The sequence below is a fragment of the Talpa europaea genome (genome assembly GCF_964194135.1).
Source record: "Talpa europaea genome assembly, chromosome: 2".
In the NCBI taxonomy this organism is placed as follows: domain Eukaryota; kingdom Metazoa; phylum Chordata; class Mammalia; order Eulipotyphla; family Talpidae; genus Talpa; species Talpa europaea.
The window spans coordinates 86496476-86511147 of NC_140068.1; the positions used below are offsets into that span (position 1 = coordinate 86496476).

General features: G+C 32.4%; 2 protein-coding genes across 6 annotated transcripts in view; one reads left to right on the top strand and one right to left on the bottom strand.

Annotated features, from left to right (window-relative positions):
- Nucleotides 1-1449, bottom strand: part of RUNX2 (RUNX family transcription factor 2) — a gene marked incomplete at both ends in the record, with an annotated part of 210434 nt that extends 208985 nt beyond the window's left edge. The window contains 2 exons of one of the 2 annotated variants that reach the window (XM_084227833.1): nucleotides 988-1111; nucleotides 1312-1449. In XM_084227833.1, coding sequence (XP_084083959.1) covers nucleotides 988-1111; nucleotides 1312-1449 — 262 coding nt within the window. Of the gene's footprint in view, nucleotides 1-987; nucleotides 1112-1311 lie in introns of those variants that run through there. The other variant, XM_084227834.1, reaches the window with a different exon arrangement.
- Nucleotides 1-14672, top strand: part of SUPT3H (SPT3 homolog, SAGA and STAGA complex component) — a gene marked incomplete at its 5' end in the record, with an annotated part of 404664 nt that overhangs the window by 31615 nt on the left and 358377 nt on the right. Inside the window, one exon of one of the 4 annotated variants that reach the window (XM_084227840.1) lies at nucleotides 6780-6817. The exons of the other annotated variants lie outside the window; for them this stretch is intronic. Within the exon in view, the coding sequence (XP_084083966.1) occupies nucleotides 6780-6817 (38 nt within the window). Of the gene's footprint in view, nucleotides 1-6779; nucleotides 6818-14672 lie in introns of those variants that run through there. 4 annotated transcript variants of the gene reach the window in all.

Sequence of the window (14672 nt, forward strand, 5' to 3'; positions counted from 1 at the left end):
GTGTATTAACACTAACTTGAAATTAAATATTAAGGAACTATATTATGTCTTTTCTTTTAAAGCTCAACATGATTTAATAGGTATGGCTTTTTTAAATCATGCAAGGTATTCTTACGGAGTTTTATTTTTCTTGAGACTAAACAGTATTCATTTCGTAGGTCCAAGAATATGATGAAAAGAATCCTAGACGTTTCAGTATTTGCTGTGTGTTTATAACAAGTTCTACACATGGGTAGCAGTGTGTACTTGTAAATTTTAAATTACATAGAAAAATTACAATTGATTGTAAATTGCTAAAGACGTCTGAACTCTTTAATATCCTGGGCAAATATGATGATCTTTTTAAAATTGGCTATTACATACTTAAAATTTTATTTCCGCTAACTATATACTTCAGCTATATAAAAGTTTAGAAACAGACTTGTGCAGCTATCTTATGATGCAGTTTAAAATTACAAATAGATTTCTTTTAGTTGAGTGGTTAAAAAGTTAACTGTACTACAGGTTTATTTCTGTTTTACATGGTAGAAGATAATGTTGAGATAATTCTGTGGTCTGTTATTTTGTAAAATTGCTTCCTTTTTGAAGTTTGCTTAAATATTGGTAGTTGCCGGAATGAATACTTTATAATGCTTTAGTTAATTTAGTGTCTGATTTTATTTCAATGAGGATTAAGGAGACTATTAAGCTGTTTCCTTTACTGCTTTGACATTCTCATTTCTATAACTCAAGAAAGCATTTTGCCTAATGTGAAATAAGTTAGTTTTTCCCTAGTTTGTCATTATTCTAAACATTAGATAAGTTACCTATCTCAAATGCAAATATGTACAGCAATTTCATTTTTCAATTTTTAATGCAACAAAATAGCATCATTAGTATATCTTTAATGTAATGTTTTCCAGAAAAGATAGCATTTCATCCAGGAAACATACCTTTATGCTTAACAGGTTCATCTCTTAAAGGATTTTAAAATATGATAACACTTACCCCAAAAGAAGTTTTGCTGACATGGTGTCACTGTGCTGAAGAGGCTGTTTGATGCCATAGTCCCTCCTTTTTTTTTCAGATAGATCTTTTGCCCTCTGTTGTAAATACTGCTTGCAGCCTTAAACTGAAAATACAAACCATACCCAAACCTTGTTTTAGTTTTACAATATGCCTGGAGTACATAGACTTTATATTTATTTTTTTCTGTCAAGAAATTATGTAGCTGGTAACATGTGAAAAGCAAGGAAACAAAACAAAAAGAGAATGAGCAAATATTTGAAGGACCTACTATTACTGCATAGACTGTGGTTAGAGAGCACTCACTGACTCTGTTGGTCTCGGTGGCTGGTAGTGACCTGCGGAGATTAACCATTTAAAAACCAGAGACTTCTTGCTGTCCTCCTGGAGAAAGTTTGCACCGCACTTGTGGTTCTGTGGTTGTTTGTGAGGCGAATGAAGCATTCACACAATCCAAAAAAGCAAAAGCTTTAAAACTCCTTTTTTTTGCAAGCACTATTACTGGAGAGACAGAATCATGTGGTTTGTGACCTCACAGTGCTCAAAGTAAAGTGGGACTGCCTACCACTGTGGCTTTTTCCCTCTTGCTCTTGCTCTTTCTCTCTCTCTCTCTCTCTCTCTCTCTCTCTCTCTCTCTGACAAAAGACTTGTGGTAAGGCCCTTCCTGGCATCCAGAAGGATATAGCTTTTTAATTTTTGTGACTCATGAGGATTTGGATAGAATACAAATGCTGAAGGAGCCCAAACTCCTGTTAGGTTAAGCATTTGTAGAGCAGAAGTCTGCAGTTAAGGCTTTCCTTTCTATCTACACCTCTTTTGCCCCCCTTTTTTTTTTGCCTCTTCCTTTATTTAGTTCATTATTTTATCTGTGTAAAGTGAACAAAATTGGCTCAAGGGGCTGTGTGAAATTCTGAACAACAGTGATGATTTACAATAATTTACATCTTTGGATTGTATCACATTCTGGGGTCTGCTTCATATTTGCTGGGTGACTGAAGTCCTTCTGTTTTTCTTTTTCTTGTCTTTTTAAACTTCTGAATCTGTAACTCATTGTAAAAAAGTTTACCTTTCTTAAGGTCTGGTTGCAAACTGCTTGCTGGGCTTGACTATAATTGGCTGTCATGAAAGTGTTAGTCTGGGAATTCCTTTACAAATATTAAATCATGTCTGTCTAGTTTATGTACTATCAATATTAGGCGCTGGCTCCTTCAGTAAAGATTAAAGGTAATTAGTTTCTTTTCTATTATCTGTATCTTTATCTCACTACTTGTTTGAGGACCTTAAAGTGCATGGCAAGAATTATAATATAGTTTATTGAATGGAATCTTAAGTTTCTTTATGCTTTAGTAATTTTGATCTTTTGAGGAAATGAATTCATTTTGTATAATTCTTTAGTTTTTTGGGGGTATAAACTTTAACAGAGCCTTTGATAGCATTTCTTATACATATATTAAGCAAAATTCTTATGTCATAACTTAGATTGCTCAATAATAGTTTTTATAAGCTCAGAATGGAGTGGGTTAACATAAGCTGTATTTTTGTTTATAATGGAAGCTTTGAAATAAATTACAAAATGCTGTGTGTAGTAAAGAATAATGCACACAGACAGAGTATGTTAGTCGTCTCGATTTGCTAATTCTGATGCAGGAGAAAATTGGAAACATCTTTGGGAAACTATCTCCTTTTTTGTCCCTTTGGACATGTGTGTATAGAACTCATTTTCTTATTAGGATGATTATATATCATAGGCAGAGAATTTCATATTTATGAATAGAGCTTCCTGTTTTCATCAGTTGGGAGTGATGGGGTGGGTATTTTTCAACAAAAATTATAAAGCCGAACAGACCAATTTTCTAGGCATTTTTTTCCCATTTATCGCCGCCACTCTGAATTTGCATGTTGGGCTTCTTCTGAATGTGATAGTAACTAGGAGTGTCGTGAAGTAAATGACTGGGACGGTGGGCGGAGACAGTGAATTACACAACATTATTTGGGGTGTATAATGGGGTAAGGACTTGGGAAACAGAAGGGTGTTAGAGCCAAAATTCCCTGTGTATGCTCTTTTCTAGCACAGTTATTTATCTGCTTATGATTTATATAAAGATAAATATACAAACATGTTTATTTGTTTCTTTAAAAGATGTTGGTTAACCCAAAATCCACTGGGAAAACTTGGAATTCCTTTTAATCCTTTATTATTCTAATATCCAGAACATTTCCATAAAATGCTTTATTGATTAAAAAACCAATAATATATTTCAATGTTTTATTTTAAAGATAGACGTATTGTGCTTCATTGTGTGTGTAAACAGGTAAAAAGAAAGTAAAAATTTCCAGTTAACATGCACTTAATTGTTATAAAAGATAGAAAACTTTTTTAGTTACTCTTATGAGTAAGGTGTGCTGGTATATCTATATCTCAATTATTCAGAGTAAGTTATGTATAATTTGTGGAATTGCCAAACATAGTTCCATATGCTCAAACAATAGCAGTAGACTCTGGCAGTTGAAATAATTTAGGTAGCTGTAGTATAATATGTAAATGCTTTTTTTTCTTTTAAAATGAGTATTTAGTTTCTGCTCTATGACTGATATCTTATAACTCATAAGTTTTTGCTCAAATAATTTGTTCTGTAAAGTTTTTTAAAATCAAATATCCTTAGCCTTCCACAGTGATCTAATGTACTTGGATAATTTTTAGCATCTATCTGTCTTTTAACTGCTTGTTCTCTTTTTGCAGGTAACATTCCTGCGCATAATTTTTGGGTCAGGACAGTCACTCTTACTTACTGCATAAGAGTTTAATAGATATTGTTGATTGTATCCTTTCTATTTATTGTGAGGTCCATCAAATTCTGGCAGGATATAGTGAACTCATGTGCTTTAAAGTTGTCATATTCTGTTATCCACAGTTTTTTCCCCCATAAATTGAAAGTGTGTCCTCCTTGGAGCAAATATTACTTTGTGGTAAAAATTGAACAAATGGCAGTGATAACTGGTACACATTTGATAACTAACAGTTTGTTTCATTAGAAGTAATCTACATATGGTGAAGAGAGACTGATTTAAAAATATCACTGCAAATAAAGTTCTTGATCATGGATTTATACTCTGCTTAAAACTGGAAATGGAAACAACAGCATTTTCTTCTGTTTTTCAAAGACCTTCTAAGCTACATTCTGTTAGTATTTGCTATGTTGAAATAAGTTAAGGTGTGCTCTCTAAATTATGTACTCTAATGCCATGGAAATATAGCTTTGAACTTGAAATCAATTTTAATTACTTCCCCATTATTTTGTATCAAATTTGTCAACACTGCTCAAGCTTCTTGTTTGTTGTTTTAATATACAGCAGTACAGTAGTGCTTATATGCTACTTATATCTTCATTGTTACTTTTTGGGTTGTTTTTTATTTTCTCAAATAAATATCCCCATTTTAATATAGTAGTTTTATTTCATCAATATTAATATTATGCTTCTTTCTATGTTTTTTTAAGAATTGTTTTAGAGACTTCTATTTGCAGCCATTCTTTTTTTTAATTGAAAGTGATAGGAATGTAGAGTTTTATGTAAGAATTTTATAAGCTGTAGAAATCTTAATTTGGCTTTAAATGTTCTTAGCGATGATGAAATTTTAACACGGTTTTTCTTCATTCATTACTTCAACTTGGTATGTAACAAATTTTATTGACAACTTTTGAGATTTGATGTATAGTCGTTTTGAGTTTACATAGCATTTTTGGGCCTTACTAATGTTTTGAAAATTTTTAATATTGGTAAAATATGTGCAATTTTACTGATATTTTAAATTATGAGAAATTAATTCTACTTCCTTATTTTAATGGGGCACATATTTGTGTACACAACTCCATGTATATATTTGTGGTTAAATATGTGTACTGGGTATTTTGTGGTACCTTTTTTAATTTTTCTGTCTCCCCCCCACCCCAGCTCAGTTTGTCTTAATTAAATTATGTGAAAAACCAGTGTGCCCCCATATCCAAAATTGTTTTTAACTTTGTTTGGTTAGTATTAGCAATTATCTCTCTAAGTGTGAGATTATGTGGAAATTGGATGCCAGAAGCGAAAATGTTGAACTTTATTTTTCTCTCCCTTTCTCATTCCTGTTCTCTTCCTGTCTCCCTTTCTCCTTTTCTTTCTCTCTCCTTTCCTTCTTCTCTCCTTCAGATGTTTTTCTTTTTTTGGTTTCCCTTTCTCTATCTTGACAATTTTATAAAATCTCAAAGTAGATTCTTAAGGTCCTAGTAGGGGATATTAATTTTAATCCTTACCAATGAATACCTCGCAGGTTTGAAGCTCCTAACTTTCAAGGCAAATCAGTTATATCCTGACATAGTATACTTTTGTCAGATGCTATCAACCTCTGATTACAGAGATTTTCTTTTATTTAACTGTTTTTAATTCTTCTCTTTATGTTAATTTGCTTTAACACATTGTTTCATATGACATTAACACTTTAATTATGAAGATTACTTTTTTCCTCTCTTGACTGTTCTTCAAAGTGCAAAGTAATCCATGTGTTTAATTTATGGTTTTCCTAATTATTAAAACAATTAATCTTCTAAAGCTGTCATCTTTCTAAGAAGAAAAAAGGTGAGAACTTGCAGAAAATATGGAAAACATGTTCATATGACAGCTGAGGATGTGGCTAGGCTAAAGCAGGAAACTACTACCCACAATGCAATGTTACATATACTACCACTTAATAAAATTTATATCAAACATGCTTCTGACAAAACCAAAGGAAAATAATATCCCAACTGTATTAACATACTGAATATATACAGGGAAAAGTGAAACTAATCTGTTTGGTACCTTTGTACTTAGAGAATATAGTATATAAAACTGTGGACATCATAGCAGTTTGGAACCCTGCAGTAGCTTTACCTTTGTGCTATGAGACTTGGTTGTAGTTGAAGTTGTCTTCTAATAAGAACCTTTTGGATATTAACTTACTTGAAAATGGCACAAAAAGACAATCCTTTTCTTTTCAGCTGAACTGTTACATTATTAGAGTTGAAGGACATTGTCATCTAGTGGGAAAAGTAAGTAAAATTGTCATAAGTATTTGAACATTTTACTTAGCCAGCTATATTTCTGTGCTTTTTTTCTTTAAGTTTTTTTTTTTTTTAATGGCCAGGTTTGAGATGGGGCTTGAGTTGTTCTTTGAGGCATATTTCTTTTCAATGTAGTTGCTTTTCTTGCTCTTTTGTATTTATATTAACCTAACATAGTTTAACCAACCCATACGCTTTGCTGCAGGAACGTAGTCTAAAGCAGAAATCTAACCTACTTTTATAATGTAGTTGAGAAATACATGATGGCATCTTCTTAAAAATCAGCTTTTAATATTTAGGTTTCCTAAATCTTAATCTTGTATGGTCTTAGCTCTTAGACTTTAGCAATTTTGATAAATTTAGTAGAGCTTTTACAATGGAGGTTTTTAAAGATTTAAATAAGGGAATATGGAGTTTTTGATTTGATAAGTAGTGTATAGAAATTTTATCATAGGAAGAATAGAAAAGAGTATTTGTTAATATTTCTTATGAAAGATCCCCTGTGACTGTTTCAAAATATAAATTGTCATTATTTCAAGTTTGGCACAGTATTTGTCATCTTATCATTTATACATGACTATATTGTCTGTGTATATTTCTATTAAAGATGATTTGCTTAATTGTTTCCAAGTATTTGCTTCTTTCGAGACTGCTTATCAATAACAGCTGTAGCACTGTGGTTTTCTCCATGGACTCATGGTGGTCTTTGGAATAGCGTTCTTCAGCTTTGACAGGTGAGACAGAGGCTCTCCAGTGCCACTGCTTTTGGATGAATCTAGCTGTGGTTGGAGAAAGTGCATCTTGCCAGAATATATGGGTGAGACCACACACAGCCTTTAAAGTAGTTATTGTAGGCTTATTTTTAGGGATACGTGTCTTGACAGTTCTTTTATTTGTATGCCAATTTCATTGCTGTGTATAGATTTTTCATTAGTTTAAGTAAAGGGAGTTGCAAATTTAAGTCTCTGTTAAGCGTTGTGTATAATTTATACTGGAAAATACTCTAGTTCAGCCATAATTAACAATATAGAAAATATATTGAGAATGAATCAGTAGAATACTAATCTTTTTGTTTATATAATTTTGACACTATTCCCATTGGAAATCTCAGTTTCTTAGCTTAGTAGTGAGAAATTGCTCCAATTTGAACTTTAAGATTAAATAAATTAATCATATACTTTAATTACGGTAATAGTAAGAAAAACTTGTGGTTCTTGTTTTTCAGAGGTACACACTTCTGTAGTATTGATTTTGATTATATTGTAATTTTGTAATATAATAAAGCATTATTTGAAATGTAAGTTTAACACTTCAATAAAAGCTTGAAAGTATAGAAACAGATTGCCTGAAAAGTCAGTTTCTTAATGCATAGGTATAATATGCAAGCTATTTCAGTACTTTTAGGGATGACTAAAATTTTATTCAACTTCACTGTAAAATTGACCGTATGTTTAGAAAAAGCATGTTTAGGCTTCTAAAATGAATTTTTTCATTAACAAGCAAAGAGCATTCTTTAGACTTCTATAAAATTATACATTTAGATAATTAATGATTCTTAGGAAGTTATTAATGATAATATTAAGGCTTAATTTCTTTAGTCTTGACAAATTAGTCATAAGATTTTTCACTAGGTGGTCAATGAATGTGGGTTAGGTATAAATTAAATGCTTATTTATATAAAATATTTACATAAAATAGTTTTATGTAGTCAGCTAAGATTATAATTTTGTTCTAGATATTTTTATAGGGAAAGCAGAATCCTACCAAGATAATTGGAAATTTAATTTCCTCCCCATTATTATCATAGTACTCTTCCACTGCTGAATGGGTCTGGCAGGAAAGTACTAGGGAAATTGTGTTCCTACAGTTTTTCCAGAGAATATATTTATGGAAAGGAGAGAACATAGTATATTGCCTCTTGGAAGTTCATCTCGTATATGAACCTGGATTGGATGATAGATTTTTTAAAAAAAGTCACATCAGTCATTTTTTTGATGTTTAAGGAAACTCAAATGTTGACTGGAATGGTGATATTAGGTGATGTTTATTAGGGTAAGTGTGATAATGCTGTTGTGTGTACATATAGGAAAATATCCTTATTTTTAAAAGGAGTGTATGATGAATTATTTTCATGAAGTCAGTGCAATACTTAAATATATACATAAAACAAATGGGGCAAAATGTTACAACTGATTAATCTAGGCAAAGGGAAAAACAAGCTTTCATTTTGCTATTTTTCATTTTAAACAGTGAATTCTGAAATATGCCATATTTTGCAGAGAAAGGAGTATAGGGATATGATTTCAAACCAAAATCAAGTAGTTGGGAAGTACTCATTTATTTGTATAAATGTGATGTTTTAAAAATAAATGAATATGAATAATAGTCTGGATTATACATAAGAATTTTAAATACTAGTGTATCATTTCATTTTTTACATTTAAATTCTATTTACAATAAGACACATATGTCATATTTACAATAAGACACATTTCTCACATATATACATGAGAAATGGTAAAATATTTTTGAGAATACCAACTTTAAAATTTCTGTTTGTATTATAGTAACTCAAGTCATATTGGTGAGCTACAAATTTTTAGAGGATCAAAACAAGCTTCATTATTAGTGTGTCATTTATTTTTAAGTGAATTTTTTTTGAAACACATAAAAGTATCTTAAAATTTTCACTTACATTAAATAATACTGAATTGTGCTAGTTCTACTAAATCTTTCATGCTATTAAATTGTATTCTTTCAAAAAGTTATCTTAATGAGCAGTAGTGTAATTCTCTATGTGCAAATAATTCTGAATTTGTATAATATTATTAATACCCTACAAAGGGTATTTACAGTTTTTTTGGAGGCCAATATAGTAAATAATTTCAGCTTTGTGGGCTATTTAACTCTGCCATGATACATATGAAAAGTACATAATAAAAAGTACTACAATAGGGCCTCCTCGGTGGTGCAGCGGTTGAGTGCTGGGTTGCGAAGCTGCCCGCAGCCTCTGCAGCGCCGGTTCGATCCCTGGTTGCTCCCCGGCCACTGGAGGAGGGTCCCACATGGCGCGCAGACCTCTCCTGCCGCCCGCTGCTCCCCTCAGCAGTGTACTTCGGTCCTTCTGCCTGCTCTGCTCCCTGCTCTGGTTCTGGTGAATTCTCTCACCCTCCCGTGCTTCTGACTGTACCCAGTGCTTATATAAAAAACAAACAAACAAACAAAAAAAACTAAGCTTGTAAAAAAAAAAGTGCTACAATAAGTAAACGAATTGTCATGACTGTGATTCTGTGAAAGTTTGCACAAGCAGGCAGCAACTGGTGTACCATAGTTTGTGCACTCCTGCTACCTGTACTTTACATAGGCCCAGTGGATGTCTTCTTTTATAGAACAGGCAAGAATAGTTTGATATGTTGATCAAACTTCAATTTACATATAATGGAATTTTTCAAAAGTATTTATAAAATCTGGGTTTTAATTTTTGTTTATTGTGACTTGAAAGATCACCTTTATAGGGTTTCATAACTGTTGAATTTAGTAGTGGAATTTCCTCATCATATAATTATATATTGTGAATAGTTTTATAAACTGCACTAAAATTCTTTTAGGATTAAGGTTGGAATCCAGATGAATAATCTTGATTATAGTCTTTCCCCAAATGATCAGAATTAACAAAATTTATCTAGTTTTTGAATTTCACTAATAAGAAATAAGCTGCAATTTCTCTGTCTTTTGTTCACAGAAATATTTTCTTCAGAATTTTCACTGGCTTTGAAGCCCAAGCCCAATATATTTAATTCATTTTTTAAATTGAAGTAACATTGTTATAACATTACATAAGTTTCAGGTGTGTATCATTAAAAATTAACATCTGCATAAGATATATTAAAGTTTACCACTAAAAGTCCAATTCTGTTTTTCATCATGTAGTTGACACCTTTTTACCAGATTTACTCCGTCACCCCATTAGCAGAAATCTTACTCATGATTGTGATGAGCTTTTTCCCTCTTTTTCATTTCTATGTGAATTTAAATCTCAGTAGAAAAAAGAATAAATTTTTTTGATATTAATCTCCACAAACATTCATTTTATAAATATTGGGCATACTTCAAGTAAATTTGTTTCCTGAGGCTAGGTAGACTGTATTTATTAAATGACGGTCATGAATACAACACCTGAGCAGGAAAAATAGTGGTTTTTAATAAATTGTTAAAGAGCAAATGAACCCATATTCTTATCTACATTTCAGACCTTTAATTTATTAATACTTATGATTTTAAATGGTTAGATGGCTTTAAGTAAAATTTACAGTTCATACTATTATACACCTTACTTAATCCATAATCTTTTAAGCATTTCCAATTAGTTAGGGATCAGATCAAAAAAATTTTTTTAAGAAAATTACTTGTTTTATGAAAAAAATTATTCTGCAAAAGGATTTGTAGCAGCATTGTTTAATAGAGTGAATTTCTTTAGAGTTTTTTTTATTTTTTAAATTTTTAAATGAAGTACCATTGTTTTATATCCTTATTATTTTTCTGACACTATAAAGATATTTCCCCTCCTAGTGGTCACAGTAGCTGTCCCACTACCATAGTCCATTGTACTCCTCCCCTGCCATTGTTTTCATCCCTCCTTAGCGCTTTCCTCCTTCTCCCCTCCTGGGTACCGCAGATCTAGTGTCAGCTTTCAAGGGTTGGTTTTAAAGTTTGTCTGACTTTTGTTTGGTTTCTCTATATTCCACATATTAATGAACCATCCAGTATTTATCTTTGGTTGAAAAATTATTACAAAAATTTCATATAATTTCTTTACAAAAGCAGTCTTCCTCCTTTCTCTCAAATTCATTTACTGTTTGCCCTCATTTATAATACATTTCTAACACTGTTTTTATACCTTACCTTTTCCCAATATTATATAACAAACATAAATCGTAGGAAAGAACAACATGTCTGGGAAGAAGACATACAGAAAGACTAATACACAGAAACTCAAAATGCGTCATCCAGGGTTAAGGTGAGTTGAGAATGCCTTATCTATCTTAATAGATTTTAAAAGGTGTTGTATGGTAGCAATTTAATAAGTTAATTGTCAGGAGCAAGACTTTATTAAATATACTTTCTTTTAAAAGATAAGGAAAAACAATCTCTTTTGGAAGATTTCATAAAAAGTTACTAAGTTAAAGAGAATTTGCTATTTAAAGTTATAATGTTCATTTAGTAGGAAAATCAGCCTCTTAGGAATAAAACCCTGTCCTCAATGATTAAATACAGCCTTTATTATACTTTGCTGTCTTTTTGTTATATTTTAAATATTTAGCAGTCAATATAATGATATATATATATAAAACATTGATATATAGTTATTTATGGCATGAGATCTTTACAAAGTTTAATACTAAAAATGCCAAAAATTTTTTTTGTGCTCTTTGCATCTATACCTAGGAGTGGAATTGCTGGGTTATGTGGTAAGTCCATTTTTAGTCTTTTGAGTAATCTCCAAACTTCTTTCCATAGAGACTGGATCAGTCTACATTCCCAACAACAGTGTATGTAATAGGGTTCCTTTTTCTACACACCCTCACCAACACTTTTTGTGGTTTTTTTAAATAGGGGCCATTCTCACAGGCATGAGGTGGTATATCTTATTGTGGTTTTGATTTGCATTTCCCTGATGAAAGTAATGATGTTATTTCATGTCTTTTGGCCATCTGCGTGTCTTTTTTGGAGAAGTGCCTAATTACCTCTTCTGTCCAATTTTTTTGATTTTCGTCTTTTTGTTGTATGAGTTGTATGAGTACATTGTAGATCTTTGTTGCCAGTATCTTTTTTTTTTTTTTTTTTTTTTTTTTGTCAGTATCTTATAAGATGTATGGTGTGCAAAAAGTTTCTCCCTTTCAGTAGGGTGCATCTTTATTTTGGTCACATCTCTTTTGCTGCACAGATGCCTTTTAGTTTGATATACTCCCAGTTTATTTTCATTTTTTTCCCTTGCTGTTGGAGATGTTTTCCTCTACGTTATTTTATGGTTTCAGGTCTTATGTCCAAGTCTTTTATCCATTTTGAGTTGATTTTCATGTATAATGTGAGATAGTAATCTGCTTTCATTCTTTTGCATGTGGCAGTTAAAATTAATAGATGCTGGGCCTCCCTGGTGGTGCAGAGGTTAAATTCTAAGTGCCCTTAAGCTGTTGCCAGCTATTGCAGCATGAGTTCGATCCCTGGCAAGGGATCTAACCCACATGGCACAGGACCATTCCTGTCTCGCCCATTGCTCCCCTCAGCAGTGTATTTCAGTAGATCCACCTGTTCTACTTCCTACTCTTTCTCTGCTTAATTCTTTCACCCGCCACCCAATGCCCCTGGCCGAGACCCTAATTCTTGTATGCATAAATAAATAAAATGAATCTTTAAAAAATTAATAGATGCTACTTTCTAGAGGAGTTTTATTTTTACAGAAAAATTAAGCAAAAAGTATTTACTATATACTTCCCTCCTGCAGATCTGTTAACATCTTGTATTAACATCTTGTATTGTACCCTATTTATTACAGTTGATAAACTATTACGGATACATTACTGTTTTTTTTTTAAAGATTTATTTATTTATTTATACAAGCACTGGGTACAGTCAGAAGTGCGGGAGGGTGAGAGGATTCACCAGAGGCAGAGTGGGGAACAGAACAGGCAGACTGACAAAATACACTGCTGAGGGGAGCAGTGGGCGCAACAGGAGAGGTCTGTGTGCCATGTGGGACCCTCGCCCATGGCCAGGGATTGAACCGGCACTGCAGAGGCTGCAGGCAGCTTCGCACCCCAGCGCTCAACCGCTGCGCTACCAGAGGAGGCCCTGATACATTATTGTTAACTAAAGCAAGTAGTTTTTGTTAAGATCATTCATGTTGTGTGGCTTTTATAGGTTTTATTCAGTGCATAATTTTATATATCCATTATTATATTATGAGCCTGATTAGTTCTTCCTAAAATCCCCTACAAAATTTTAGTTAAATACAGATAACATTAAATATAGCACCTTAACTATTTTAGCAACTGGTGTTTTCATAAACTGTTGTCTTTTCTCAGAATCTCATATAGTTGGACTCATACAAAAATGTAAGCTTTTTCAGACTCAATTCTTTCACCAATGTTGATCACTTAAAGTTCCTCCCTGTCTGTTTTGTAGCTAATTTCTTTTTCTGATGAATAATATTTCATTGAATGGATGTACCACATTTATTCATCCATTGCAGGAACCACTATCAATATGAGTGCAGGTGAGTTTTTTTTGGAAATAAATTTTCAACTAATATGGTTGTGAATACCTGGTAGTACAGTTGCTAGATTGTTTGGTAAGGCTATGCTTAACTTTATAAGAAATTGACAAACTGTCATCCCTTAATGGCTGTTTCATCTTACATTCACACCAGTAATGAATGAGAGCTCCTTTGTGCCACAATGTTTTCACCATTTACTCTTCCCAGTGTTCTGGATTTCACCTCTTATAATTAGGTATTTAGTTGTACCTCAATGTGCCTTAATTTGTAATTCCTCAATTACAGAGAGTTATAAGCATCTTTTCATATGCTTATTTGCCATCTGTATATCTTCTTTGGGAGGTTTCTGTTCAGATCTACCCCCCTGTTTTTAATTAGCTATTTTGTTTCTTGTTGGCTTTTAAGTTATTTGTATATATCACATTTTGTTCATCAATGTATTTGTTGATGTTCACTTGTGTTGTTTCCACCTTTGGCAGTTGTGAATAATGTTGCTGTTGAACATTGCTGTACAAGTATCTAAATTCCTGTTTTCAGATCTTTTGGGTATATGCTGAGGAGTGAAATTGATGGCTTGTATAATAATTCTATGTTTAGCTTTTTGTGGACCTGCCAAACCAGATAAGTCTTTTGCAAATATTTTCTCCCAATCTGTGGCTTGTCTTTTCATTTTGTTAAGAGTATCTTTTGTTCAGTGGACATTTTTCATATTAGTGAAATTCAACTTACCAACTTTTTTCTCTCATGAATCATATTTTCGGTGTTCTATCTAAAAACTCTTTCCAGATGAACTGTTGCCATTTGTGGCAACATCAATGAAACTGGAGGGGATTATGCTAAGTGAAATAGTCAGAAGGAGAAAGACAAAATCTGATAGTTTCACTCATATGCAAAATATAGAGAAACAAAGCAAAGGGTCAGACAAAACCAAACCTAAAACCCTAGGAATCTGGCTGTAAAATTGAGGCTATGGTGGTGGAGAACAAAGGATAGAAGAGGCTGAAAGGACTATGGTAGAGGACTTTGGATGCCTTCTTGATGGGTCTGGTGTGGTAACATACATCTCAAGAGGTGTGGTCCTTTACCTCTGAATCATACACTGTGTTGTAAAACCAATTAAAAAAAAAAAAAAAAAAAAAACCTTGTTCCAGAGCTAAGGTCATCTGGATTTTTTTCCACTACATTCTCTTGTAGAAATTTTATTTTTTGTTTTTCACATTTTGAGTTAATTTTTATGAAAGATGTTAAATTCAGTGCTATATTCATTTCTTTCACGGTTGGATGTTTATTTTATTACCACTTGTTGAAAGGACTGT